At 47.3% G+C, this 19,423-nt stretch overlaps 1 protein-coding gene across 1 annotated transcript in view; it reads right to left on the reverse strand.

Annotated features, from left to right (window-relative positions):
- Window positions 1-724: 724 nt before the first annotated feature.
- The window catches only part of LOC311329081 (retinal guanylyl cyclase 2-like), a gene marked incomplete at both ends in the record, with an annotated part of 28,157 nt that continues 9,458 nt past the window's right edge, over window positions 725-19,423 (reverse strand). Inside the window, 11 exons of the mRNA XM_084462969.1 lie at window positions 725-809; window positions 931-1,016; window positions 2,796-2,881; window positions 6,056-6,154; window positions 7,649-7,823; window positions 7,952-8,020; window positions 10,356-10,479; window positions 14,808-14,971; window positions 15,209-15,357; window positions 17,027-17,170; window positions 18,569-18,722. Of these exons, the coding sequence (XP_084319095.1) occupies window positions 725-809; window positions 931-1,016; window positions 2,796-2,881; window positions 6,056-6,154; window positions 7,649-7,823; window positions 7,952-8,020; window positions 10,356-10,479; window positions 14,808-14,971; window positions 15,209-15,357; window positions 17,027-17,170; window positions 18,569-18,722 (1,335 nt within the window). The remainder of the gene's footprint in view (window positions 810-930; window positions 1,017-2,795; window positions 2,882-6,055; window positions 6,155-7,648; window positions 7,824-7,951; window positions 8,021-10,355; window positions 10,480-14,807; window positions 14,972-15,208; window positions 15,358-17,026; window positions 17,171-18,568; window positions 18,723-19,423) is intronic.

Here is a 19,423-nt window from a genome sequence, read left to right on the forward strand (position 1 = left end):
GTCGCACTGAAACGGACGTTTGAGATCATCTAACTTCCGTAGTTTGACGTATTTCCGACGCAAACAAGCTATGAGGGTGGGACATATGTTTAGAGGAATTTGATTGGAACATTGACAAGTGGACGGGTTTTAAGAACTTTAGACAGATTCGATAGAAGGATAGCGTTGATTGACGGGTGGATGTCGTGAGATTATTGGCCTAAAATCTAAGGTACCTGTTGTCGTCATTGCACGTGACCTACCATTTTCCAGGAAGTAAGAAATTATATACTTTGATATAAGATTACCACAAAAGTAGAATTTTGTAATTTTTTGGGATACATCTTTGAATAGGTGAACACTGACCAATTATGTGAACCACAATGGGACAGAATGCTTTTTTCATTTCAGTGTGACTTTAACATGCTTTTAAAATTGCCCAAAGAGACCAAGTAATCCAAATGGTCTCCTGAAGCTCATTAAAAGGGAACAGTAACTAAAAGCAACTTTTCGCAGTATGTCCTGACAAAATATAATTAAGATATATAACACTATTAAGATACTCTTCTGTCAAACATAACACAAGTATTATAAAATATATAAATTAACAAAATAAAATAATTATATTAGACAAATTCAACAACGCATTCAAACTGAATTGAGAAGAGAAATTGAGAGATTCTAGGAAGCTATTGAAATGATGAAACAGAGGGATAGAAACCTAGGAAAGATTGAGAGAGATATTCTATTTTATCTTTTTCTGTCGGTCCAGGAACTTCTGTCTGCGTTCAACAGGAATCTCTTCAATACTGATACCATGGTTACGGGCACTGGGAAAGGATAGAAAATACCGCATTGTAACAGTGCATAGGTTAGGATTTGGGTTAAATACCTCATAATTGTTCCAGTAACAGTACATATATTTGCGTGTCTGTGTGTGTGTACACTTACCCTCCTGTGAGATCAGGCGGGATTGGTAGTGGTTTGGTGAACCCGTCTCTACCAAGCAGCCAGTAGGTGTCTTCAGTACCTTTAGCCTAGAGACACACACAGACAGGAACATAAAGACACACACAAATACATTTTAATAAGCTCTGTGTGTGGGGGGGGGTGGATGAATGGATGGATGGATGCTATTATAGATATTTTAATAATCACTGTGGTATATATATATACAGCCTTTTCATTTCATTTCACATTTTTTATCAAACAAGAACATAGGTTACAGTAGCAATGTTACAGTAGCAATATCACTCAATCTAAATGTTATTACAACGGAACGGTGCGCACAAGGCAATAGGCCTGGCAGTAGATAGAATTAAACAAATCTCTATGTAGGCTACAATATTTAAGAACAATTTAAATATAAATATATATATATATATATATATATTAATATAAAATAAATACAGGCTAATGCTTTTCTAAAATGGTTACCAAAGAAAAAAAATGCAAACTAAATTTAAAGGCCTACTAATTTCCTTTAGCATGAGAATGGTCATGGTCCAAACCCGTTTCAGCGGGTCTAACCCTAACCCTATAACAAGAATAATAGTCCTGATGGAATACTCCCTTTGACATGAATATAGACTTCATATTGTTAATAACATTTCCTTTTTTCATTGCTAAAAGAAGAAGGCATGATGGCTGAAACGTTGTTCTATTAAAAGAAAATGCATGGAACCAGAGTAACGACACTTTTTCCTGTTTCTACTTCAAGTGATCAGCATCTCCCTTTAACCCTTTGTGTGCATTTATTTGTATACACATGATAACATTGTCATGTGCAAAACAAAATGAAAGACTTAAGCACAACTCCTAAAGCATGCTCTGCGTGTGTGTATGGGAGACACAAGAAGGCATTGAATATACGGGCCAACAGACTTTGCAAGCGAGGGACAGAGAGGCTGCACAACTGTGTGTGGGACTTGGAGCCAGACTGACAGAGCGGTAGGGAGATAGCCCATCGCTCGAATCCTACAATCACATTCAGGGCTGTAAAATTATGCTCCGTGTTTAGGTCAAACACTCCCATTTCATCCGTCCGCACACATAACAGAATCCAGGAAAACGCAGCAGCGGAATCTCGTTTTGTTGTCACCCCACCAAAGTGTAGACTAAAATGTTTTCATGATCATACATTTATTTGACATTAAATACACACAGGCTGCAATTTAAAAGGAAAAGCCCAAACATACGAACAAATTTTAGTTATCACGGTTGATGCAGTGGTCTGCGGAGCCCCACGGTTTGCTTCACAATACTGCGGTTGTATTGTAACCCTAACCAGGGCTGTCGGTTCATCTGTCTTGTGGGCAAGAGATCCCTTGTTTCCCATTACGATATTTGGTAAACATCGTTTGAATCTCCTCCTCTGTTCCTTCTTTTCTCTCTCCCTCACTCTGGCTGGCTTCCTATGCCGGTGAACGTGCAGCTCTGCAGGTAGTCCCGCAGGGTGCTTTCCCCAGAGCGTGAGTAGAGCATCTCTAACCCTAACCCTAACCCACTAGACACATCGCCACTCAAAAATAGGAATCAAATATAAAAAGAAACAAGATAATAATGCGTGGGAAATACAGCACGTTCTAACACTAACTCTTCTAACACTAAAACTCACTAAAATTATGGAAAAGTTGAAAGAAAAAAAGCAATGAAGAATAAACAAAGAAATGTCAAGAGATACGGAGCTGCTGAAGCAGGCTGCCACCCAGAGTAGCGCCAGGAGTGTGTGTGTGTGTGTGTGTGTGTGTGTGTGTGTGTGTGTGTGTGTGTGTGTGTGTGTGTGTGTGTGTGTGTGTGTGTGTGTTCAGAAATACCTGTGAGACTCGGGTGTCAAACTTGTACCCCTGTTTCAAACTCATCAGAATCTTCACAGTTGACAAGTGTATGTGGATCCTGTATGCTGCAACAAAGAATATTACATTTAAGATAGATAACCTAGTGTGTGTGTGTGTGTGTGTGTGTGTGTGTGTGTGTGTGTGTGTGTGTGTGTGTGTGTGTATGTGTGAAAGAGAGTGTGTGTCTGTGTGTGTGTGTGTCAATGTCATTTTATTTATATAGCACCCTTCATACAATTTAATGTAGCACATACTGCTTTCCATAAAAAGAGATGGATAAAAATATCAATCATGTCAACACAGTGAGAACAGATTGAAAATAAACAATACAATTAAAATAACAAAAAAATAGAAGATAGTGTAAAATATTAGATAGATAGTGTTAGGTCCATAAATATTTGGACACTGACACAGTTTATCATTTTGGCTCTGTACCCCACCACAATGGATTTGAAATGAAACAATCAAGATGTGTTTTAAGTGCAGACTTTCAGCTTTAATTTTAGGTTATTTACATTCAATCCGGTGAACGGTGTAGGAATTACAAACAATTTTATATGTGGTCCCCCTGTTTTTAAGGGACCAAAAGTTGGCTGCTTAACTGTTTCATGGCCAAGTGTGTGTTATTCCCTCGTTATTTCATTTACAAGGAGCATATACAAGGTCTAGAGTTAATTTCAGGTGTGGTACAGGTGTGGCATTTCGAATATGATGCTGTCAACTCTCAATATGAAATCCAAAGAGCTGTCACTATCAGTGAAGCAAGCCATTATTAGGCTGAAAAATCTAAACATCCCATCAGAGAGATTGCAAAAACATTAGATGTGGCCAAATCAACTGTTTGGTACATCCTTAAAAAGAATAAACACACTGGTAAGCTCAGCAACACCAAAAGACCCAGAAGACCACGGAAGAAAGACCCCTTCACAACAGTTGGCCAGATCAAGAAAACTCCCCAGGAGGTGGTTTATCTGTGTCAAATTCAACAATCAAGAGAAGACTTAACCAGAGTAAATACAGAGGGTTCACCACAATATGTAAACCATTGGTGAGACTCAAAAACAGAAAGACCAGATTGGTTTGCCAAAACACATCTAAAAAAGCCTGTTCAGTTCTGGAACATTCTATGGACATATGAGATAAAGATTAACTTGTACCAGGATGATGGGAGGAGAAGAGTATGGAAAAGAGAAGGAACCGCTCATGATACAAAGCATACCACCTCAACAGTGAAGCATGATGGTAGTAGTGTTATGTTCCCTGGTATTTATTGATGATGTGAATGCTGACAAAAGCAGCAGGATGAATTCATTAGTGTTTTGGGCAATATTATCTGCTCATATTCAGCCAAATGCTTCAGAACTCATTAGACGGCACTTGACAGTGCAGATGAACAATAAACTGAAGCATACTGCAAAAGCAACCAAAGAGTTTTTCATATGCAAAGAAGTGGAATGTTCTGCAATGGCCAAGTCAAAGTCAATCAGCTGACCTGAATCCAATTGATCATGCATTTCACTCGCTGAAGACAAAACTGTTGCAGTAGAGGCCTGGCAGAGTATCACCAGGGACAGGAGCAGGCCAAGTTCCGACATGGGAGATTGACCGTAGGGCAAGTCACTTTGATGACTCAAGACTTCGAGGACAGCTTTTCGGCCAAAAAGAAGGCTGGAGCCATCTTTATAGACCTGACGGCTGCCTACGACACAGTATGGCACCGCGGCCTCACCTGCAAGCTGCTCCGCCTGCTGCCGGACAGGCACATGGTCAGCATGATCATGGAGCTTGTCCAAAATCGCAGCTTTAACCTTACCACTGGTAGCGGACAGCGAAGCAGTTTGCGATGCCTTAAGCATGGCATCCCCCAGGGTTCTGTCCTGGCCCCCCTCCTCTATAACATCTACACCTATGACCTGCCGATCACAGTCTCCAGGAAGTATGCCTACCCAGACAACCTCGCGCTGGTGTACTCCGCTGGAGACCGACAGGCTGTGGAGGAAAACCTGAGCCAGAACATGCAGACACTAGCGGCATACCTCTGGAAATGGAGATTGAAGCTCAGCGAGGCAAAGACGGTGTCGGCGGCTTTCTGCCTTAACAACAAGGAAGCCAAACGTGAGCTCTGAATGCACATCGATGGAACACTTGTGCCATGCTACAGTATGCCGAACGAACCTATCTCGCCGTGACATTGGACAGGTCGCTCACATTCTGCCGGCACTTTGAGTCACTGTGCAAGAAGTTAACAGCTTGTGTGTCATTGATGAGGCGACTGGTCCGATCAGGCGGGGGCGCCGGCGCAAAAAAATTGGGTACGGCAGCCCTAGCTCTGGTCTACTCAACCAGTGAGTACTGTGCATCGGTGTGGTGCTGCAGCGCTCACACCCGCCTCATCGATCCACCTATCAACGAAGCCTTGTGCATCGTGACAGGATGCCTCCATCCCACTCCTGTGGACAACCTTCCCATCATTGCAGGCATCCATCCAGCCCGCTGGCCTCTGCCACACAGGAACCACTGCACGTCTCGCCTGCCAGGCCGTGGAGCCTAACCACCTGCTCCACGACAGGCTTGTTTACAACAGCGGAGCCTCCCCGGTGTCTATTGTACACCCTTTTGTGCCTGCAACATGGGATCTCCTGCAGCAATGCAGAGATCTTAACATCAGTGGGACAGCATCGGCGGACTACAACTAGCGTGCGGAGTGAGAGGCAAACATCTCCAGACTCTGTGATTTCATCCCGGCCGCCAGTCCTTCCCCTACCGGCATTGACTTACCCAGACTGGCGTGGTGAGGCTTAATTGTCTCCAGACCGGCATCGGACGCTTCCATTCATCAATGCAGAGATGGGGCTTTGCATCCTGCATGGCCTGCGAGTGTGGCGCCGAGGAACAAACCGCAGACCACGTCATCCAGGACTCTCCGATATATCGGACACCCAACGATGCGTGGCCTGACGGTCGTGCATGACGAAATGGTGACATGGCTCTTGGAAGTGTGCCCAGATATATAGCCCGGGTGACCCCCTCACCCAGGCTCGGGGTGGTAAAAGGAGGGAGGAGAGGACCAAACTAACCTACCGACGAAGAAGACCACCGGCCATATTGCATGTTTAATTTCAAATCCACTGTGGTGGTGTACAAAGCCAAAATGTTGAAAATTGTGTTAGTGGCCAAATATTTATGGACCTAACTGTATGTAGTTTGTGTGTGTGTGTGTGTGTGTGTGTGATACTGACGTAGACCATTAGCCTCCATGGATGATGCTGTAGTGACTGTGTCTCCAAACAGACAGTACCTCGGCATTGTCAGACCCACAACCCCTGCTACAACTGGACCTGAGAAACACAAACACACACACACTCATAAATAAAATTAGAGACCAGTTCGGTTTTAATCTACTATGCTGTAGTTGTTCTGGTTTAGGGGTAGGCCTACCAGATTTCAGTCCAACCCAGACGGTTAGGTTAGGGCTAGGGTGAGGCCTACAGTCTGCTAATCTTCAATACTTCGCCACACCACGTAGGGAGAGCAACACCAACAGCAGCAGCAAAGTTTTAGAGGAGCGTTCGGACCACTCCAGACCACCCTCTTATTCAGGGACCACTCCAGACCACCTCCTTATTCAGTGTTGCGCAATAGCCGACAGGAGGCGTCGTTGAGCAAGCAAACTCAATTCGTCTGGCAGTAGTCTAGGCTATAACTGTCTATAGTTTAAACTAGCATATTCGTTGTATGATATTTCATTGTATATCGTGTATATTGACATTGTCTATAAGCAAAACGAAGGCAACACATCATTATTGATGTTGCTACTGAGACTTATTCTCATGAGATTTCTATCCTCAACAAGATCCAGTTAGTGAGTGGTCAAATCACTTCCTCTTTCTTTTGCTGTCACTTATGTTAGTGTTGTATTTAGCAGCCTATTTTAGTATTAGTATTGTACTATCTTAGAACACTGATGGCTTGTGTAGGCTATGTTGCGTATTTGCACTACCTTCATGAGTGCTGCAGTGGGAACTCTAGTAGCCTAGGCCTAATATAGCACAGTATTTCGGTATACTGTGATGTCTCGTCTTGAATCTGAATTCCCTGGCCCTAAAGAGGTTAAAAACGATGTAGTCGAATTCTAAAGGTACTACCCTCAAACATCAAATGGTAGAATCCGCAAGCCTTATGTTACAAGTCTGCTGCACTAACGATTGTGCCACTTGGGCAGCCATGTTTGGGTGTGCCTTGAATAGAATACATGTATCATGCGTTGATAGATACAGGTTGAAATTAAATAGTCCTCACTGGTTTAGTGCTATATATTGATTGTATATTTAATGTCTTTACTCTGACTGCATCATTGATAATAGGGATTAAAATGAAAGCTGCTGCTCGCAGCAGCTTTCTGAGTTTCTGGGTTTGAATCTAAAGAATGTCCGATCAGTTGGTAAAATGATATCTCCTCAAATAACCAATTTTATGTAGGCTACTGTCTCTGCTGTAGCTTATCCAAAAAAGCAGTGTGCAATTCAGACCGGTTGTAGCCTACATTATAAGCGACGGCAACCAGCTTGTCATAGAAGCCTAGTAGCCTACTACACTAGCAGTTTACTGCCCCTGTAGCAGTGCTCTATTGCCCCTCGTGGTTGCGGGTTGTAATATTATTTTACCGCCATTGCCACTGTTGTTGTTGCTCTCACCCTGGCTGTTGCTCTTTCGTAGGATGAAGTATTGCAGTTTGGCTGACTGTACCAGAGTTCAGTCCAACCCAGAAGGTTAGGGTGAGGCCTACCAGAGTTCAGTCCAAACCAGAAGGCTATGGTTAGGGTGAGGCCTACCAGAGTGCAGTCCAATGCGGATCTTGACCTTGATTTCGGGCATGTGTCTGATGCGGAAGGTCCCGATGCTGTGGAGGATGTCCAAAGACATGTTGGCCACCTCAGCAGCATGGCGGTTACCGTTCCTGTTTGGAACACCTGAAGCTACCATGTAGGCATCTCCTATTGTCTCAACCTACACACACATACACAAACACACAAAAATACACACACTCATGAACACAGTCACAGTGTAATGTGTGTGTAACAGTAATATGTATGTTAGGGTTAGGTGTGTGTGTAGTGAATGGTCATATATCGCACCTTGTAAACATCATGAGAGGCGATGATGGCATCAAACATGGTGTAGAGATCATTCAGAAGATCAACTACCTACACAACACACACATACAGACACACACAGAAAGGAGATCATTCAGCAGATCACACACATGTAAGGTCCAAGTGCAACATTGTTTATGTTCCGATTCAAGGAATATGTTACAAACAGGTCTGAATACACCTTAATAAGGCACACACACACACACACAAACAGGTCTGAATACACCTTAATAAGGCACACACACATACACACACACAAACAGGTCTGAATACACCTTAATAAGGCACACACACATACACACACACAAACAGGTCTGAATACACCTTAATAAGGCACACACACATACACACACACAAACAGGTCTGAATACACCTTAATAAGGCACACACACACACACAGTTCTCCTTTGTTTTCCTGAAGTGTTTATATACTGTTCTCCTTTCTAACATGTTTATATACTGTTCTCCTTTCTAATGTGTTTATATACCGTTCTCCTGTCTGTGTTTATATACTGTTCTCCTTTCTGACTGTATTTATATACTGTCCTCCTTTCTGTTTATATACCGTTCTCCTTTCTAATGTGTTTATATACTGTTCTCCTTTCTGTTTATATACCGTTCTCCTTTCTAATGTGTTTATATACTGTTCTCTTTTCTGACTGTGTTTATATACTGTTCTCCTTTCTGACTGTGTTTATATACCGTTCTCCTTTCTGTTTATATACTGTTCTCCTTTCTGACTGTGTTTATATACTGTTCTCCTTTCTGTTTATATACCGTTCTCCTTTCTAATGTGTTTATATACTGTTCTCCTTTCGAATGTGTTTATATACTGTTCTCCTTTCTGTTTATATACCGTTCTCCTTTCTAATGTGTTTATATACTGTTCTCCTTTCTAATGTGTTTATATACTGTTCTCCTTTCTGTTTATATACCGTTCTCCTTTCTAATGTGTTTATATACTGTTCTCCTTTCTGACTGTGTTTATATACTGTTCTCCTTTCTGTTTATATACCGTTCTCCTTTCTGACTGTATTTATATACTGTTCTCCTTTCTGTTTATATACCGTTCTCCTTTCTAATGTGTTTATATACTGTTCTCCTTTCTAATGTGTTTATATACTGTTCTCCTTTCTAATGTGTTTATATACTGTTCTCCTTTCTAATGTGTTTATATACCGTTCTCCTTTCTGACTGTATTTATATACTGTTCTCCTTTCTGTGTTTATATAGTGTTCTCCTTTCTAATGTGTTTATATACTGTTCTCCTTTCTGTATTTATATACTGTTCTCCTTTCTGTTTATATACTGTTCTCCTTTCTAACATGTTTATATACTGTTCTCCTTTCTGACTTTGTTCATATAACATACTGTTAAGGAAAACAATGTGGAGAGGTCAGGGTTTAGAGGTTAGAGTTAGGGGTAGGGTCAGGGTTTATAGGTTATAGTTGGGGTTGTTACTTGGAACTTGGTTCAATGCGTTCACACAGCAATCACGACAAAGCAGACAAACGACAGGTCTGAATGCATCCTTAACACCACATTCTAACCCTAACCCTAACTGACAAAGCAGACAAACTACAGGTCTGAATGCATCCTTAACACCACATTCTAACCCTAACCCTAACTGACAAAGCAGACAAACTACAGGTCTGAATGCATCCTTAACACCACATTCTAACCCTAACTGACAAAGCAGACAAACTACAGGTCTGAATGCATCCTTAACACCACATTCTAACCCTAACCCTAACTGACAAAGCAGACAAACTACAGGTCTGAATGCATCCTTAACACCACATTCTAACCCTTACCCTAACTGACAAAGCAGACAAACTACAGGTCTGAATGCATCCTTAACACCACATTCTAACCCTTACCCTAACTGACAAAGCAGACAAACTACAGGTCTGAATGCATCCTTAACACCACATTCTAACCCTTACCCTAACTGACAAAGCAGACAAACTACAGGTCTGAATGCATCCTTAACACCACATTTTAACCCTTACCCTAACCCTAACCCTAACTGACAAAGCAGACAAACTACAGGTCTGAATGCATCCTTAACACCACATTCTTGCAAACTGTTTTGTGATTGATCAGAATTTTGTAGCCCTTTTGTGGCCTGATTACATCTTGAAAAAAGGTCTACAAAAGGATAACGCAAGTTGTATCCATTGTATCGGTTTGTGGGTTGGTTGCTTTCTCACTGCAAACAAACCGCTCCATGGAGCCATTGCAAGCATGCTGAGACCAGACTAGGGTTAGATTTAAGGTTAGGGGTTAGGGTTAGGGAGACAAAACAAACCTCCATGGGATAGGGTTAGGGTTAGGAAACCCTCCAGGTTTGGGAACAGCGAGCTAGATGTGATTACGCAGTCACCTCCATGGGTTCGCTGAGTGCTGAGATGGTGGTGAATCCCACGATGTCACTGAAGTAGAGAGTGGACTCAGAGAAATGTTCCGGCTGCACTGTCTTTCCCTTCTTCAGGGCTAGAGCTACTGACCTGTCAGCAATGATGGAGAGAGCAGCCGGTAAATGACAGCAATGATGGAGAGAGCAGGCTGGTAAACACAGGTGATGTGTGTGTTGAGCAGCGACAGGGTGGGTCTTAAGCAGTCCCTTAAAAATGTCCACAGAGGGAGAGATTCTTAAGTCCTGGGGGAGCGCATTCCAGAGATCGGGGGCTACAGATTCAAAGGCTCTGTCCCCCATGGTTTTCAGCCTGGTCAGAGGACAAACCAGTAGGCCCTGGTCAGAGGACAAACCAGTAGGCCCTGGTCAGAGGACAAACCAGTAGGCTCTGGTCAGAGGACAAACCAGTAGGCCCTGGTCAGAGGACACAAACCAGTAGGCCCTCATCAGAGGACAAACCAGTAGGCCCTGGTCAGAGGACAAACCAGTAGGCCCTGGTCAGAGGACAAACCAGTAGGCCCTGGTCAGAGGACAAACCAGTAGGCCCTGGTCAGAGGACAAACCAGTAGGCCCTGGTCAGAGGACAAACCAGTAGGCCCTGGTCAGAGGACAAACCAGTAGGCCCTCGTCAGAGGACAAACCAGTAGGCCCTGGTCAGAGGACAAACCAGTAGGCCCTGGTCAGAGGACAAACCAGTAGGCCCTGGTCAGAGGACAAACCAGTAGGCCCTGGTCAGAGGACAAACCAGTAGGCCCTGGTCAGAGGACCTCAGAGACCGGCTGCTGGCATATTTGTGTCTGTGTATGTCCCTGGGGGGTCTGTGTATGTCCCTGGGGGGTCTGTGTATGTCCCTGGGGGGTCTGTGTATGTCCCTGGGGGGTCTGTGTATGTCCCTGGGGGGTCCGTGTATGTCCCTGGGTTGGGGGTCTGTGTATGTCCCTGGGGGGTCTGTGTATGTCCCTGGGGGGTCTGTGTATGTCCCTGGGTTGGGGGTCCGTGTCCCTGGGGGGTCCGTGTATGTCCCTGGGGGGTCTGTGTATGTCCCTGGGTTGGGGGTCTGTGTATGTCCCTGGGGGGTCTATGTATGTACCTGGGGGGTCTGTGTATGTCCCTGGGGGGTCCGTGTATGTACCTGGGGGGTCTGTGTATGTCCCTGGGGGGTCTGTGTATGTACCTGGGGGGTCTGTGTATGTCCCTGGGGGGTCTGTGTATGTCCCTGGGGGGTCCGTGTATGTCCCTGGGGGGTCTGTGTATGTCCCTGGGGGGTCCGTGTATGTCCCTGGGGGGTCTGTGTATGTCCCTGGGGGGTCTGTGTATGTCCCTGGGTTGGGGGTCTGTGTATGTCCCTGGGGGGTCTGTGTATGTCCCTGGGTTGGGGGTCTGTGTATGTCCCTGGGGGGTCTGTGTATGTCCCTGGGGGGTCCGTGTATGTCCCTGGGGGGTCTGTGTATGTCCCTGGGGGGTCCGTGTATGTCCCTGGGGGGTCTGTGTATGTCCCTGGGGGGTCTGTGTATGTCCCTGGGTTGGGGGTCTGTGTATGTCCCTGGGGGGTCTGTGTATGTCCCTGGGTTGGGGGTCTGTGTATGTCCCTGGGGGGTCTGTGTATGTCCCTGGGGGGTCTGTGTATGTCCCTGGGGTGGGTGTCTGTGTATATCCCTGGGGGGTCTGTGTATGTCCCTGGGGGGTCCGTGTATGTCCCTGGGGTGGGTGTCTGTGTATGTCCCTGGGGGGTCTGTGTATGTACCTGGGGGGTCCGTGTATGTCCCTGGGGGGTCTGTGTATGTCCCTGGGTTGGGGGTCTGTGTATGTCCCTGGGTTGGGGGTCTGTGTATGTCCCTGGGTTGGGGGTCTGTGTATGTCCCTGGGGGGTCTATGTATGTACCTGGGGGGTCTGTGTATGTCCCTGGGGGGTCTGTGTATGTACCTGGGGGGTCCGTGTATGTCCCTGGGTTGGGGGTCTGTGTATGTACCTGGGGGGTCTGTGTATGTCCCTGGGTTGGGTGTCTGTGTATATCCCTGGGGGGTCTATGTATGTCCCTGGGGGGTCTGTGTATGTCCCTGGGGGGTCCGTGTATGTCCCTGGGGGGTCTGTGTATGTCCCTGGGTTGGGGGTCTGTGTATGTACCTGGGGGGTCCGTGTATGTCCCTGGGTTGGGGGTCTGTGTATGTACCTGGGGGGTCTGTGTATGTCCCTGGGTTGGGTGTCTGTGTATATCCCTGGGGGGTCTATGTATGTCCCTGGGGGGTCTGTGTATGTACCTGGGGGGTCCGTGTATGTCCCTGGGTTGGGGGTCTGTGTATGTCCCTGGGTTGGGGGTCTGTGTATGTCCCTGGGGGGTCTGTGTATGTCCCTGGGGGGTCTGTGTATGTCCCTGGGTTGGGGGTCTGTGTATGTCCCTGGGGGGTCCGTGTATGTCCCTGGGGGGTCTGTGTATGTCCCTGGGTTGGGGGTCTGTGTATGTCCCTGGGTTGGGGGTCTGTGTATGTACCTGGGGGGTCTGTGTATGTCCCTGGGGGGTCTGTGTATGTCCCTGGGGGGTCCGTGTATGTCCCTGGGGGGTCTGTGTATGTCCCTGGGGGGTCCGTGTATGTCCCTGGGGGGTCTGTGTATGTCCCTGGGGGGTCTGTGTATGTCCCTGGGGGGTCTGTGTATGTCCCTGGGTTGGGGGTCTGTGTATGTCCCTGGGTTGGGGGTCTGTGTATGTCCCTGGGTTGGGGGTCTGTGTATGTCCCTGGGTTGGGGGTCTGTGTATGTCCCTGGGGGGTCTATGTATGTACCTGGGGGGTCTGTGTATGTCCCTGGGGGGTCTGTGTATGTCCCTGGGGGGTCTGTGTATATCCCTGGGGGGTCTATGTATGTCCCTGGGGGGTCTGTGTATGTCCCTGGGGGGTCCGTGTATGTCCCTGGGGGGTCTGTGTATGTACCTGGGGGGTCCGTGTATGTCCCTGGGTTGGGGGTCTGTGTATGTCCCTGGGTTGGGGGTCTGTGTATGTCCCTGGGTTGGGGGTCTGTGTATGTCCCTGGGTTGGGGGTCTGTGTATGTCCCTGGGGGGTCTGTGTATGTCCCTGGGGGGTCCGTGTATGTCCCTGGGGGGTCTGTGTATGTCCCTGGGGGGTCCGTGTATGTCCCTGGGGGGTCTGTGTATGTCCCTGGGGGGTCTGTGTATGTACCTGGGGGGTCTGTGTATGTCCCTGGGGGGTCTGTGTATGTCCCTGGGGGGTCCGTGTATGTCCCTGGGGGGTCTGTGTATGTCCCTGGGGGGTCTGTGTATGTCCCTGGGTTGGGGGTCTGTGTATGTCCCTGGGGGGTCTGTGTATGTCCCTGGGTTGGGGGTCTGTGTATGTCCCTGGGGTGGGGGTCTGTGTATGTACCTGGGGGGTCCGTGTATGTCCCTGGGGGGTCTGTGTATGTCCCTGGGGGGTCTGTGTATGTCCCTGGGGGGTCTGTGTATGTCCCTGGGGGGTCTGTGTATGTCCCTGGGGGGTCTGTGTATGTCCCTGGGGGGTCTGTGTATGTCCCTGGGGTGGGGGTCTGTGTATGTACCTGGGGGGTCTGTGTATGTCCCTGGGGGGTCTGTGTATGTCCCTGGGGGGTCTGTGTATGTCCCTGGGTTGGGGGTCTGTGTATGTCCCTGGGGTGGGGGTCTGTGTATGTACCTGGGGGGTCTGTGTATGTCCCTGGGGGGTCTGTGTATGTCCCTGGGGGGTCTGTGTATGTCCCTGGGGGGTCCGTGTATGTCCCTGGGTTGGGGGTCTGTGTATGTCCCTGGGGGGTCTATGTATGTACCTGGGGGGTCTGTGTATGTCCCTGGGGGGTCTGTGTATGTACCTGGGGGGTCCGTGTATGTCCCTGGGTTGGGGGTCTGTGTATGTCCCTGGGGGGTCTGTGTATGTACCTGGGGGGTCTGTGTATGTCCCTGGGTTGGGTGTCTGTGTATATCCCTGGGGGGTCTGTGTATGTCCCTGGGGGGTCTGTGTATGTACCTGGGGGGTCTGTGTATGTCCCTGGGTTGGGTGTCTGTGTATATCCCTGGGGGGTCTGTGTATGTCCCTGGGGGGTCCGTGTATGTCCCTGGGGGGTCTGTGTATGTCCCTGGGTTGGGGGTCTGTGTATGTCCCTGGGTTGGGGGTCTGTGTATGTCCCTGGGGGGTCTGTGTATGTCCCTGGGGGGTCTATGTATGTCCCTGGGGGGTCTGTGTATGTCCCTGGGTTGGGGGTCTGTGTATGTCCCTGGGGGGTCCGTGTATGTCCCTGGGTTGGGGGTCTGTGTATGTCCCTGGGTTGGGGGTCTGTGTATGTCCCTGGGTTGGGGGTCTGTGTATGTACCTGGGGGGTCTGTGTATGTCCCTGGGTTGGGGGTCTGTGTATGTACCTGGGGGGTCTGTGTATGTCCCTGGGGGGTGGAGGTTAGGGGTACCTGGGCAACAGCTGTCCCACCAGCTTGTCAGTCTTGGCCCTCTCCACCTCCAGCTCGTCAGTCCTCTCTCTGATCAGGTCCTCAAGGTTAGAGGAGTACTGCTCCAGCATCCGCAGCATGGAGTCAATGATGTTGGCTCTCTTCCCTCGGTTCACATTCTTAAACTACAAAACACACACTCAATTAAATAGTCAAGTGAATTTAAGATTGTGAGTGACCATGTGTGTGTGTACCTGTTTGAATATCTGACCGTGTGTGTGTGTGTGTGTGTGTGTGTATGTTTGTGTACCAGTTTGAATATCTGACAGTGTGTGCGTGTCCCTGTTTGAATATCTGACCGTGTGTGTATCCGTTTGAATATCTGACCGTGTGTGTGTGTGTGTGTGTGTGTACCTGTGTACCTGTTTGAATATCTCCTGGAAGTTAGGCCGTCTGTCTGGCTCCTCACTCCAGCATTGCTGCATGAGAGAGAGACACTCGAGCGGAGCCTCATCCACAGAGACACACGGCCGGCAGAGCGGGGTCGGGGAGCGCACCCGGTCAATGATCTCTACACACACACATACACACACGCACACAAACACATACACACACAAACACACACAAACATACATACACACACACAGACACACACAAACACATACACACATAAACACACACAAACATACATACACACACACACAGACACACACAAACACATACACACATAAATACGCATAAACACAAGCACAAGCAAACATGCACACACAAACACACACAATAGAAAAAATGCATTAGGGTTTACATTTAGCAGTTAGCATTTAGTAGAGGCTTTATCCAAAGTGACTTAAAATAAGTACATTGGTCAGGAGTTAGTGAGCTGACATCACAGTCATTGTCAGTAAAGCCTTCATAAGAACCAGTACCACCAGCAGTCACAATGCTAGAGGAAAGTTAGGGTTAGGGTTAGTGGTAGGGTTAGGGGTTAGTAGTTAGGGGGAGGGTTAGTGGTAGGGTTAGGGTCAGAGATAAAGGAAAGTTAGAGTAAGGGGTAGAGTTAGTGGTAGGGTTATGGGCTGCTCACAAGCTTCCGTTTGATATGTCAACATTGACGGATGCCATTCACTTTCAATGACTGCAGCTGAATGGCATTCTGGTTCCGTTGTTGTCCCGGTGCGTTGCGTTGCCTGCGTTGCTAGCGTCGAAAGTTGAGAAATGTTCAGCTTTCAGATGCGTTGCTGGAGCTGCCGACCAATCAGATGTTTTTTCGATACCAAGATGGAGGACAAACTTATCATCGCTGTTTGTTTCTGGCGGGTTTGCAGGATAGGATGTACCCAATACCTGCGGGCACCACGTTCACGTCGCCTCAACCACAATGCATAGATGATCGCCACACGTTCAAACAGATTATCATCCGTGACAGCACTAAACGAAAAGCCGGGTGGGTTTTCAATATAGTGTGCGCTAGCAGGTTTGGAGAATCTATTGGCTGTTGTGAGCGCAGTTTCAGACAATGTGATTGGCTGTTGTTGTGTGCAGCAGACACACCTTCCGCCATACGTTGACGGACACGCATCAAACGGAAGCATGTGAGCAGCCCGTTACGGTCAGAGATAGAGGAAAGTTAGAGTAAGGGGTAGGGTTAGTGGTAGGGTTAGGGTCAGAGATAGAGAAAAGTTAGAGTAAGGGGGAGGGTTAGTGGTAGGGTTAGGGTCAGAGATAAAGGAAAGTTAGAGTAAGGGGTAGGGTTAGTGGTAGGGTTAGGGTCAGAGATAGAGGAAAGTTAGAGTAAGGGGTAGGGTTAGTGGTAGGGTTAGGGGTTAGTAGTTAGGGGTAGGGTTAGTAGTAGGGTTAGGGTCAGAGATAGAGGAAAGTTAGTGTAAGGGGTAGGGTTAGGGTCAGTGATAGAGGAAAGTTAGAGTAAGGGGGAGGGTTAGTGGTAGGGTTAGGGGTTAGTAGTTAGGGGGAGGGTTAGTGGTAGGGTTAGGGGTTAGTAGTTAGGGGGAGGGTTAGTGGTAGGGTTAGGGTCAGAGATAGAGGAAAGTTAGAGTAAGGGGTAGGGTTAGTAGTAGGGCTAGGGTCAGAGATAGAGGAAAGTTAGTGTAAGGGGGAGGGTTAGTGGTAGGGTTAGGGGTTAGTAGTTAGGGGGAGGGTTAGTGGTAGGGTTAGGGTCAGAGATAGAGGAAAGTTAGTGTAAGGGGTAGGGTTAGTGGTAGAGGTAGTGTAAGACCACAGACCTTGAGCAGGCATATCTATCGAAGCGTAGGGAGGCGTCCGTGAGATCACTTCATGTGTAATGATAGCGAAGCTGTAGACGTCTCCCTGAAAGGAGCCTCCTCGCTGAGGACTGCGCAATAACTCTGGAGCTGTCCACAGCAGGTCTACACACACACGCCACACATACATACACACAAGCATGCGCACACACACACACAGTGTTGATGATCGGAAATAACCTGTTAACATGGCTTATAATGCTAAATTCTGAACCTATCCTTTATCAGATTGCTAACGCTGTCTGTCCCTGGCAAAGATGGACAGGAGCACTTGGTTGACCCCGGAGCGTGTCCCCTGCATGCTGCCTACTTTCTGCCCTTGAGAGAAGAACGAAGGGATGGGTGAAAAGCAGAGGAAATGTTCATTGGTGGACACTTCTGTCACTCTGTGTGTGTGTGTGTGTGTGTGTGTGTGTGTGTGTGTGTGTGTGTGTGCCTCATCACCTGTGCTGTGCAAAATCCAACGTATGACAATAAAAGTTGTTTGTTTTTATTTTAACCCACTCTACCTCCTGAGCCACATTCTACTAATGTTAACACTACCGTGTGTTGCTTCGGGAGACTGTTTTGCCAGCAGCCTGTAGGTTTCATTTGCATGCATCAACTACAGGAAGAAATCAGGGGCTGCACACCCACTAGGGGGCAGAACAGCGGTTAGAATGCAGTCCCTCACTGGCGCGGTCACAATGTCATTTGCTGGAAATCGTTTGAGATAGATGGAAGAATCCCGATGGCCTCACAAGGCTAGGGTTAGTTAGGGTGTTCGAAGACCACACCCCCATGGTAGAGAACCAGAACATCGTAGAAAATGAATGCAAAGACATAAGATTGTAATAGTTGTACATGTCTGTATGGGATTTATAATGGAAGAATGATCCAAAATAAGCTATCTGTGCGAGCTGAGTGGCCAAAGTCACATAGTTAACTAGATGTATATCCTGACATTAAATGTCCAATAAAATGTCCCAGACATTGCTTACCTTAGATCTGATTAAGAGAGTGAGCTGTGGCTTTGCATTCTAGCTTTCATTCTTAGCTAAACGTTACTGGTTAATTGTGCACTGAAACTGTTGGCAGGGTTTTCTTAATACAGTATCTGGCTTCGTCTGGTTATACTGGTGTGACACCTTGGGTGATAAATTTATTATAAACATTCTAGAATTATGGTTAAATGATCTTGGTGGTTGTAGTGTTCTACAGCTCTAGTAGTGTTCTATAGTTCCAAAGGGTTCTACAGTTCGAGAGTAGTGTTATGCAGTTCTAGTAGAGTTCTACAGTTCCAAATGGTTCTACAGCTCTGGAGTAGTGTTCTACAGTTCTAGAGAGTTCTACTAGGGAGAGACTCTGAGAGTTGTGTTCTACAGTCCTAGTAGTGTTCTACAGTGCCATAGGGTTCTACTAGGGAGAGGCTCTGAGAGCAGGGTTCTACAGTTCTAGAGGGTTCTATTAGGGAGAGGCTCAGAGTAGTGTTCTACAGTTCTGGAGGGTTCTACAGCATCTCACCCTCGGGTTCCTCTGGTAGGGTGAGGCTCTGAGAGTGGAGGATCATGGGATATCCGTAGTCGGAGATCTTGAGAACAAATCGTCCGTCCACCAGACAGTTACGAGACTTCAGACGCCCATGACTCAGACCACGCATATGGAGGTACTTCATCCCCTGAACACACATGCATGAACATACACACCAAAAAGGTCAGGGTTAGGGTTAGGATGGGGGTTAGTGGCCCAATCCCAATGCCCCCTTAAACACTCACGCCCTGAACCTTCACAGACTTATTGATGTCACCTGGTAAGTGGTTGAGTGCAAAAGGCTGCAAGGACTCAAAATGGTATTACAACATCACGTTACATTGACACCAAACACCAAAATATATTTCTTACTATTGTTGGTTTGGTTTTATTTTACCTTTCGATTTTACATTGTTTTTTTTGTTGTCGTTTATGTAAATTAATGTTGGGCTGAGTCAAATCCCCTTTAATGTACAAAACCCTGACGAAATCAGCCCCAGGGTGCTCAAGGAGTGTGCGGGACAGCTAGCTGGGATGGCTTTGACTTCTCCAGTGCTTTCAACACCATCCTCCCCCTCCAGCTAGCGGAGAAGCTCCCAGCCATGCAGGTAGACCACAACTTGGTGGCCTGGATCACAGACTACCTCAGGGGCAGGCCACAGTATGTCCGTCTGCAGGGCTGCCTGTCCGATGTGGGGATTAGCAACGCGGGTGCCCCCCAAGGAACAGTCCTGTCTCTTTTCCTATTTACCCTCTACACCTCCGACTTCTGCCGCAACTCTGGAGCATGTCACCTCCAGAAGTTCTCAGACAACTCCTGTATTGTGGGCTGAATCAGGGCAGACGATG

This window comes from Borostomias antarcticus (genome assembly GCF_949987555.1).
Source record: "Borostomias antarcticus genome assembly, contig: scaffold_116, whole genome shotgun sequence".
Classification (NCBI taxonomy): domain Eukaryota; kingdom Metazoa; phylum Chordata; class Actinopteri; order Stomiiformes; family Stomiidae; genus Borostomias; species Borostomias antarcticus.